The following is an 11,137-nucleotide window of genomic DNA, read 5'->3' on the forward strand; positions in this document are numbered from 1 at the left end:
TTCACTTTTTGCTTTGGGCAGAGCAAATTACGGTAGGCAATTGAGTTCAAATGTGAACTCAACCAATTTTGTCCCCCATCCCTACAAACAACTATCTGCAAAGAGAAAATTAGCACTACACAGAGAAGGCTAAGCTCATTCACAACATGCAGCTTTTCTACATGCAAGTATATTGGGAGATATTTATATATACATTCTCATTATTCTTTTAAACATGCAACTCAGCTCAAAATCTCATATGGAGTGTCCAACCTGCAACCACTACAACAGACTTATGGTAACTGTTAATTACCATGTCTATTATTCTGTTTTTAAAAATCCATGTACATAGTAAACTAGCACATCAGGAAGTTGACTAGCTTGGACCATTCTCTTTGATATTCTAAATTTCTACATGCATTCCCAAGTGTAGGTGACCATTAAAGGGGGGGGGATTGCATTTTGAAGCTGACAAAATATTCAGCCAGATAGTGGGGAGAATTGTTTGGTTTGCTAGATGGGGTGTGTGAGAAGAGAGGATGATTTATAATGCTCATTTAGTGCAACTGTGATGAAAGAGACGTACATGACAAGAGTTTCAACTCAGGAAAAGCTTCCATAGTCTTGAACATCAGTACCCACACACCTAAGGACCTATTTCTTAATGAAACCGACAAAAATATATTCCTAGGCCATAGTTACATGAAAGAAAGGAAATTCTCTTCTTGATAAATGCCACAATTTCTGTAATGGAAAACTGACTTTCTAGCAAAGTTGGCATACTCAGCAGAGCTGTATCCTGTTGTTGGCTTTTTACTCTGTATGCATCTCCCTCCCTCTTCCTCCTCTTTTTTCATAATTTAACTGCTTGCATAAAACAAAGAAGCACACAGGTCTGTCAAATGATACCTCCAGTCTAGAAGGTCATAGTTCTTAATCCTCTTAGGGGGATAGACTTGGACGAGTTCCATAACTAATAACCCAGCCAATAGCATTTCAGGCTGATGGAGGTGCTGTCCTCTAGAAGAGACATAAAAGTTAAGATCCAATCCATTTGATGGAGACCCCCAAAGGACTTATCAAATATTGAACGGCGCTGCTAACTGGCTTTGCCCTTGTCAAATCCTTATCGCGGCAGAAGCCTCACTCACTGTGGCATAGAAATGACACAACAGATCTTATTAAAATGAGATTGTGGCTTTGAAAGGAGTCTTATTATTTCCAATAATTGCCACTGCTTTGCAAAACGGGGGGGTGGAAAGTCAACCCACAATCTTGAAAGCAAAATGACCCCACATTTTAAGAAGTAAAACAAGCGCAAGGATGGATCATAGTGCGACTGGTCTCTGCAGTGGCAACATTATTAAATGATCAGTGAGCTATTAAAGCTACAGTGCTTAGTATCTCCCCTAAAGACTCATAGCGCTAACAGGTTTCCAAATTGAGGTTTTTATTGCTGGAAGAAGGCTCTGTGTGCAGTTCTTGAAGCTGCGATTACAGGGAATGGTTGTGAGCAGACTGACACTAAACAGGAGCAACAAATCTTCTTGAGTGAAAACTGGCAATGGATGACTCCCCAAAGTGTTTCAATATGACAGCAAAGAGGACTATAGAAGTGGAAAGGATACTGCATAATAAGAAACTGAAACTAATCAGAAATATGGTGTTTTACTTGGATTTAAATAAAGAGCAAGGTTTTATGCGCCTTTATCTGACCAGTTGGGATGGGTAAAAATGGGTAATTGATAGCGTTGCAGGAAATTTCACCCACCATTAACTTCAAATGATATCCTTTCCTAGGGGGCTAAGGTTTCTTATATTCCTTCCAAAGGTATTGAAATGTAGCCACTAGCAGAGGAGAAACTGCTGCCACTTCTGTTTTTCCAAGAGCAGGTCTTTCACCATGTCATTTGGGCCAGAAAAGAGGAAGGAATACTAATCCAATAGCCATCACAAGGATGGTAATGACAGCAGGAACCAATGTTCTGGGGAACACCTCTGGAAAATTGAAATCCAGGGAAGCAGCCATTGTTAGTTCCACTGGGTCAAGTAAGTTTTTTTCCCCCTCTCTCTCTCCTGTGGCATAATTTTATAGATTGCAAATGCAGGATAGTGTAAGAGGAAAAACTGAAAATAAAAGTCACGCAAAAGAAAGAAAAAGGAACCAGTTGAAGACATTGCTGCGATTATAGAGGACAAAGAGTCCCGTACAGTGGATTTTAAGAACCAGCCCGCCTTTTTCAGCACCCTTATTTCATTTGTTACCAGCTCAACTGATTAGAGGACAAAGACACGTGGAGCACATCTGAAGTTGAGATAAGAGAATCATTACAATAGTAAAAGTGCAAAGCCTTTATCTCCTTTGCATGTGAGCGATGCAATTGTCTGCAAAAAGTGACTGAGAAACATCCCAAGATCAAGCTTTTTCAGACTACCAATGCAGCTTTCTGCAGGAGATCTATGAAGTACTAAACACCTGGAGCCAATGATAGATGAAACAATTGACATCTCATATGCACCTACATCAAATGTAGTTAAGCTGAAATCCGGAGAAAGAATAAATGAAACAGGTGCTGCACAGTATATCTGCAGGACTTTAGAAAAGGTATTGGTCACTGAGACTTGTGCTACATTAAGAAGCAGAGTAATAATACCTTCTGAATGATATCATGAATGTTTTCTTTCTTTTTTAAAAACTTTCCCATCAGACCCAGCAAGCATGTTCAAGGATGATGGAACAATAGTTTTGTAACATCTGGAGGGCCACAGGTTCTCTACCCCTCCCTAGATCTTGGGTTAGGTCCCTCATGACAAACAGTGGTTGGTTCTGAGCTGACATCAAACATTACTTGAAGTGATTAGTGTCCTTGTTTTAAATGAAAGCTCAGTTATTTCCAAGAGTGTGAAGTCTTGTTCTTACAGATTTCCATGATGTGATTCCCCCACCTACAGTCAGAAGTGGAACAATCCAGACTCAGGTTTACCCCCCTTATGAGAAATAGCTTGATTCAAGGTGAAACCCGGCACATTCGTGCTAATAAAAGTTGGTTCTGAATATATATATATATATAAATGTATTTCTACTACTTTGTCTCCCTTTGCCCCAGTTGAATAATAATCCTGCATGGGCTTCAGGGTCATTTCTACAATTAGACTGTAGCTCATTTACAAACCTCTTGGATTAGTTTCTCTGTATAATACTTCCAGCTTTCAGCCACAGAGCTAAGACTTTACATGATTTCACATTAGTCATCTTCTCCATTTGAAGAAAAAATAATGAGCAGAGATATTTCCCCCCACAGAGTGTGAACTCTGCATCTTAAATTCATTTGTTTTGATATCCCTAATGTGAGTAGGCGGGTAATAACAAATGCTTCATTTAGAAGTTGGCATCTTTACATAAGATGCCTGGAAACCCTGAAATGTTATACTTCTGGAATTTCCCACTGCTGGAAATTGTATCAGGTAATTACTGATAACTGCATTTGTACAAGACACAAATAGATTTAAGTTTCAGAATGGACGAAAAGCTAATCATATAATGTATGTGTGCATAAAATGGAAGTGCATACAAAATCATGGACAATCATTGGTGTTTGCTGAAGGGACAGGGTGTTTGGTTCAGTAGGTTATGTAAAGGTGATACATAATCAAGCTGTACGTAACATTCCCTTTCAGGAGTTGAGAATCCTCTTTAGAGTAGCCAAGTCGCATGAGTGTGCGTGAGGTAATTCAAGTGGGAGCATACGTTACAATTTTAGCAACATATTATTGTTTGGTTTGAACAAAAGTGATACCCAGTTATGACACTTGTAAATCTGTTAATAAATATTAAGGTCAGATCTATTGGAGTATTAAACTCAAATTTGCTTATGCATCGTATCTCTGTAATTTACCTTTGCAGCTGGTTTGGATTTTAAAAACCCCTTTTAAGCATTCTCCTTAATTAGACACTCACAGATATGAAACTAGGAAGGAATGTGGCCAGAACCTTTTTGGATTACTACAGGCTAAACAGCATCACAGAGAGACCATTGGCACCAATCTCAAGTACATGGTAGGTTTCAAAATGCATCTGGCTGCTTTTTTGAAAAAGAATTACCTTTTTTAATGTAATTACAGTAAACTTGGTCAGTTGTGTACCTAGCAAAGCCATCCTGATTTAGCATGAAATCTCCAGAATGTGGTATCTATGTTCCTGAATGGCAGTGATACAGTGGTGTGTATGTGATGGAATCATTGATGAGCTTGCTTTCCACAATTTTTTAAAAAAATCTTGCTAGTATTATTAAAAACTCAGTTTGACTCCCTGGGTAACAGCTTCTTCAGGAAGAGCTCCTTAAAAACCTCCAGGGATACATGCACCTGCCTCCCTAATAACAAATTACTTTCCTAAACTTTTTGAGTTCAGTAAAAGGTAAAGGGACCCCTGACCATTAGGTCCTGTTGTGGACGACTCTGGAGTTGCGGCACTCATCTCGCTTTATTGGCCGAGGGAGCCGGCGTACAGCTTCCGGGTCATGTGGCCAGCATGACTAAGCCACTTCTGGAGAACCAGAACAGCACATGGAAACACTGTTTACCTTCCTGCCAGAGCGGTACCTATTTATCTACTTGCACTTTGACGTGCTTTTGAACTGCTAGGTTGGCAGGAGCAGGGACTGAAAAACGGGCGCTCACCCCATCATGGGGATTCGAACCATCGACCTTCTGATCAGCAAGCCCTAGTATGTGTATTAAAATGACATAACTGAGAGGGTGAAGGCTATGCTCTCACACAAGCACTAATGATTTAAAAGCATTATTGGGAAGTGGTAGGCCAGGGGTGGGCAATCAGTAGAGCCACATGTGGAACTCAGCCAGCTTGGTCCTTTTCATGCATGGTCAGGGATGATGTTCTCTAGCAACGTATGGAGTGCCACAAGTTCTCCACCCCTGAAGGCATGTAGACAAATAAGAATGAAGGTATCTCACTTGAAATAAGTAGATCTGGATCTGGAAACCCCACCTACATCACCATGAGCTCAATGATGGAAGAAATGCAAAATATAAACATACATTATTTATATAAATATAAATAATAAGTGTTTCTTTGCTACTACAATTTAGACCCTGCTTTTCTGTAAGCTGATATCTGAGGAAGTTTGCCATAAAAAGACTCTACTCCTGCAAAGAGGGGAGGGGTTGTGGGCGGGAGCCGATCTCCGCCTCAAGCAGGGGGCGTTAGCCCCCTGCCACCCACTCATCTGGCTGGCGCACCAAGCCCACGGGCAAGCGCCCAACCAGGTGGCTTGGAAGGGGCGTGGACGGCAGCTTAACTTGCTGCTGCACCAGCCACGCGGCCTCGCTTGCCACAAAACTATAAAACAGTACAAAAACATATCTTCCAAGAAAAAACTGCAACAGACAGAAACAGTGACATAAGGTCACAATTGCTTACAAATTTGCTGGAATGATGTAAGCTTGACTGCCTACCTAAAAGAGGGCTGTGATGGGGCAGGAATACCATTCTTGGGGCACTGTTCCACAGTCTAGGCACCATATAAAAAGATCTTGTCTCTTGTGCACCCTCACCACACCTCTGAAGACAGCAGGTCACACAGAAGGGGCTCTACCATTGAGAGGGATTCACAGACAAACTCATATGGAATGAGGTGCTTATTGAGACTGATGAAACAAAACTACCAGAGTGCGAGAATGTGGGGTGGATTATTGAGTCTCCAGCTTTTGTGCATTTTCATGATGCCACTATCGTTTCTTTCACTGAACCTGCACTCGGGCTGCGACACCTCTGCACCTTTTACTTTGCCCCACCTCGCAGCCCAGAGTGATCACATATGCATTGTGAAGCAGCAGAATTTGACAAAACAAAATGCATTTCTCTCGGCTACACAATCTTTGATGTGTTTGTATTACATGCAGCTCATAGTCCATCCATATGCAGTCAGCGACTACAGAAATACTGAGCAAATCATATTTCGCCTGTAAACAGATAATTCTGAAATCTTTCAGTGATTATATCAGCTGTATTTCTTACACTAGAATCGGCAAGATAAGATCAGAGCATGTCCCTCTTTCTATTTTAGCTTCTGGCACAGTGCTTCGAGAAGGGCCTGGCCTTGGTAAATCTTTGAGCCTGAGCACCATGCCTGCGCTGTTAAGACACCACAGCAGGTAGAGAAATAGCCTGCCTGTGAAACGCTTCAGTTAATTGGAAAACAGGCTTTCTGAACCATTTAGTAAATCCAATTTAATTAAATGTCATCACAGACTGAGAGTATTTTCATAAAATACACATTCTTCTACTTCTGATGATAAGGAAGTGACTCGAGTATTAAGGTTTACATTTCAGCAACATAAGATGCCACACATATTTTTTTTAAGAAGCTATTTGTGTGAGGTAGAAAGGGGAAAGTCTATTGCTTGAGTGTCATAATTTTGTCATTTTGCCCCTAGTTAGTCAATACGAAGTGATACCGGCGTGTGAGATCAAGGGAAGTATTTGGGCTTTGGGGGAACCTTCCTTCAGATTCCATAACCTGGATCTGAAACCCATTCCCCAAATCACAAGTGCCATGTCCTGTGAAAAACATCTGTACATTCCTCTAGGACCATCATGAGTGCCTTTTTAACAATATCTGTGATATCACTGAGGATTAGGCACAATCCTGTGACCCATCTCCATCGCTACAGTTTATATCAGTGAGTGAGTGCTGACTTGATTTATCACACAAGTTCTCATGCAGGCTTTTAAAAACAAAGAAGGGCAAGATTGCCTCTCCATCAAGAGCAATGCTGTATCATTTCGGGGATTTTAAAAAATCTGTTCATTGTAAGATATGCACTGCACCCTCACATTACCAACGGAGCTATCCTCAGGTCCATCATCATTCTTTATTCCTAAGCATTTCTTCTGTTGAAAGTTTATCCCTCTATTACATTTATAAAATTTACATTGCATTTTTTTAAGATTACATTTGTATAGCAATTGCACTGCTCTTGCAGGAGTGAGGCCCGTGCCATTCAGCATGATGAGAAAAGCAGTTCCAATTGATCTAAAACACACACACACACACACACACACACACACACACACACACACACTACAAGCCTATAGAAAACTGCCTCACACACATGGCACTGTCCCCCCACCCTATTCAAAGCAAGTGTTGCTATCTGAGATGCTCCCTTGCATTGCATTATCCCACCCCTCCAGAACAGATTATCAGAAACCTTTGGGGCTGCAGAGGGGAGAGGTAATTGTAAGATACTTTCCCTTCACCCCCATTAGCAGATTCTCCAGTTACAACACTACTAGGACCACCAGTTGGATTGCACCCATAGCCTCTGCTGTCTGCTATCTTTGCATTTTCATATACTGTCCACTGACATCCACTTGAAAGCCCACAACACACTCCCATAGGTCAATGTAATTTGGGGCAGGGGAGAGATGCTGGAATCCCAAACAACTTAAGTCTGATTTTGTCGAGCCGTAAATTGCATGAGGAATGGAATAGCTATTACCGTTTAAAGGCAAATTATATGTTTTGCCTCAGAAATTAATTTTTGTTTCCCCCCTTGTCTATTGATAATTATAATCTGTCAGTTTTACTCCTACATGCGTCTGCACATTTTAATTGCAGATCTCAATGCTTGTAGCTGCTGCTGGAGGCAGAAAAATAAAACCCTTTCAGTTTTAAACTGTGACACATTTGCGTGGGCTCGGTGAAAGGGATCCATTTACAGAAATCTGAGAGATTTGCATTGCTTGGACAGCCTCAAGCAGAGGGCTCACCAAAATACCCTATTACAACAATTACCCTGTCAAAGGCTTTAGAAATCAAAATGCCGTCTGGAACAATGCAGCCCCATATTTTGCGCACAGGCTGCATGGATGCAGATGCAGCAAACACACAAATTCACAAATTGAGGCTGTGCCTTTCGGCAGAAGCACAAGAGAAGGAAAAGTTGGGCAGTTAACCTCTTCATCTCAGCAGGAGGAGCACCAGGAACTGTTCTGACCCATGCATAGCCCTCTATGTAATGACAATGCCTCTCTCTTTGAGATGAATAATCTTTGGCTGACAGGCAATGAAATCTCTGCTTTGCACCGTAAGGTTAAAGTCCCAGGTGTCTCAGTTTAGCAGGGATAACCTACATGTTCTGATCTCTTCCCCAAGAAAATTTCCACCCACCCATCAACTCGATTTTAAATATGTCACTGTGTTTTCCCCTCTTCTTTCGTACTCTGCATGCCTATGTTATCTGATGCTGCGAGATCATACATAATGAAGGAGCAACCTTTTAGGAAGTGTCCTTCATGTGTTTATCTTAAGCCATAAGGCTTATGGTGCTACCAAGAAATATCACCTCACTAATCATATCACTTTAAGTTCTTACTGTGGCAAGCAAAGAAACTGGTACAAAATATTGGTACAAGGCCAATGAGGGGTGTGGTCTGGAGAGAGTCTCAGATTCTAAATATAGAGGCCTGGAAGGCCGTTCCCTGCCCCTCTTCAGGATGGAATCAATATAAACTGGGAGGATTTCATTTGCAATATTACAGAAGTTAAAGCTGCCCTTTGGGAATCTAAGGCAGGGTTAGCGGACTAGGTTCATCCTTTACGGGTGTTGATTTGCTTCTAGCTTGCTGTGGTATTCTATTTGCAAATAAGACAAGTATTACAAAGACACCGCAAGTCTTCTGTGTTGTGCTGTGTTGTGTTGTCTTGTTAAAAGAAAACTGTGAGTGCTATCCCTGTAACAAGAGACAGAAGGAATAAATTGTATAGCTAGAATAGCTTTCTCTCTGTTTGTTCAGTGCCTGAATAGGACTCATTTTGAGCTTTTTAAACAAATTATATCTTTCTTTGGGATTTTCCTGGCAGCAAACAATTGTGCTCTGAGATGCTTCCCAAGTATTTTCATAGGATCATTCCACATATGCAGCACTGTCAACACTGGAATGTATTTTACCAGTATATCTTGTTGTCTTCACTTGTTGGCAGGAAGGACAAAGCATCTTCCAATAGATGTTCCTACCATCGGGCTCAAGGGAATAACCAACCTTCCACTAAGACCGAGAAGAGAACTCAGGGAACTCTTAAGGAACCCACGCACTCATCATAAAGCACTAAAGCGATAAACCCTTCAGAGAAGCTGGGACAACAAAACTGGATTCAAAATGGCTTCCCCCTTTCTCTTTCCAGCCAATCATTTTTGAAGGGGGGGGGGAGATGCTACTTTACTTGCAAATGCTACTGTTGATTTTGTTATTGGTTGATTAATCACTAGCCTTTTCTCTCAAAAGCAAACCAACAGATTACTTCCTGCCATGTTAAGAGCTTTTCAAAGCACTCAGCAAACCGAAGAAAGCTTTCCATGATGCTGGGTAATTTCTACATTTATTGCATAAGACATATATCATTTGCAAGTGTTAAAGGGGTTAATTCACATGGATACAGGTCCTGGCAATATTCCCTAGGACACTGTGATGTGTCATCTTTAATATCTAAAGAGTGGATGATATCCAAGTTTGTGTGGACAGGAGTAAATGAATCCCTCCCCTCCTTTCCTGTTCCCTTCAGTACCAGCACCATGCCCCTTCGATCTGCTCTGGAGCATCCCTGAAACCTCCAGAAAAGATTGAGGAATCAGGTGCAGAATTTTCAGGGGGAATAGGGGAAAGAGAAATCCTTGTGGGAAAAGGGAAACTCCTGTAATACATCCACTGAATGCCAATGTATCTACTCCTGGCTCCTCTAGAATATATGCAAAGTAATGACTCGCAAAGACAGTTTGATAATCAAAATGACCTCTTACCAGTATGGATTAAAAAGCAGACAGAGGGAGCCTTGTGCGTGAAACTACTGATACTATGTTTGAATTTTGTAAGGTTTCAGTTGAATATTTTCAAAGTTGGTTGATGTGTGTATGTGTGTGTGTGTCCATTCAACATGTTGATGGAATCAAAATACTTGCAAAGTTTGCTGCTGCTGCTTTCTGAATGGAGTGTTGTTATGTTATGTTATGTTATGTTATGTTACTTACTTTATGCTTTGTTATGCTATGTCATGTCAGTCTTCAATTTGGTGCCCTCCAAATGTTTTGGATTAAAACAATTGTACTGCCTCAAGCTGATGGGAGTTGCAGGACAAAGCATTTGGAAGGCACCAGGTTGAGGAAATCTGTGCTATGCTATACACAAGACCAGGTGAAATCTGGTCACTTGCTCTTGGAGCACTTAATAAAGAGTTAATTGCAACTGTTGCTTTTATTTTTTTATTTTGGTCCATGCTCATGTTTCTTCATTGGCATGTTTCTTCACTTAGTTACCAAAGGCAAAAAAAAAAAAAAAGCCAATGCAATTCTGGGCTGCATCAATAGGAGTATAGCATCTAGATCAAGGGAAGTAATAGTGCCACTGTATTCTGCTCTGGTCAGACCTCACCTGGAGTACTGTGTCCAGTTCTGGGCACCACAGTTCAAGAAGGACACTGAGAAACTGGAACGTGTCCAGAGGAGGGCAACCAAAATGGTCAAAGGTCTGGAAATGATGCCTTATGAGGAACGGCTAAGGGAGCTGGGCATGTTTAGCCTGGAGAAGAGGAGGTTAAGGGGTGATATGATAGCCATGTTCAAATATATAAAAGGATGTCACATAGAGGAGGGAGAAAGGTTGTTTTCTGCTGCTCCAGAGAAGCGGACACAGAGCAATGGATCCAAACTGCAGGAAAGAAGATTCCACCTAAACATTAGGAAGAACTTCCTGACAGTAAGAGCTGTTCGACAGTGGAATTTGCTGCCAAGGAGTGTGGTGGAGTCTCCTTCTTTGGAGGTCTTTAAGCAGAGGCTTGACAACCATATGTCAGGAGTGCTCTGATGGTGTTTCCTGCTTGGCAGGGGGTTGGACTCGATGGCCCTTGTGGTCTCTTCCAACTCTATGATTCTATGATTCTATGAAATAAGAGCTTTACTGCTGCTGCTTTTCACTTGGTTAGATGAGATTTTATTCAGTGTATGTATGACTTCACACGAAAGTAGTCCCGAAATAATTTACAGAGAATATCCATAATATATAATAAAAAATCCACTAAAACCAAACAAATATGATAAAAGTGTTCACCCAGCAGCATAAAATAACTTCCCACCCACATTA

General features: G+C 41.2%; 1 protein-coding gene across 2 annotated transcripts in view; it reads left to right on the top strand.

Annotated features, from left to right (window-relative positions):
* Positions 1-10,243, top strand: part of BEND5 (BEN domain containing 5) — a 694,656-nt gene extending 684,413 nt beyond the window's left edge. For both annotated transcript variants that reach the window (XM_053392494.1, XM_053392493.1), the window contains exons 12-13: positions 3,940-4,036; positions 8,988-10,243. In XM_053392494.1, coding sequence (XP_053248469.1) covers positions 3,940-4,036; positions 8,988-9,108 — 218 coding nt within the window. In that variant the 3' untranslated portion in view covers positions 9,109-10,243. The remainder of the gene's footprint in view (positions 1-3,939; positions 4,037-8,987) is intronic.
* The last annotated feature ends 894 nt before the right edge of the window (positions 10,244-11,137 follow it).

The sequence above is a fragment of the Podarcis raffonei genome, chromosome 6 (assembly GCF_027172205.1).
Source record: "Podarcis raffonei isolate rPodRaf1 chromosome 6, rPodRaf1.pri, whole genome shotgun sequence".
NCBI lineage: Eukaryota > Metazoa > Chordata > Lepidosauria > Squamata > Lacertidae > Podarcis > Podarcis raffonei.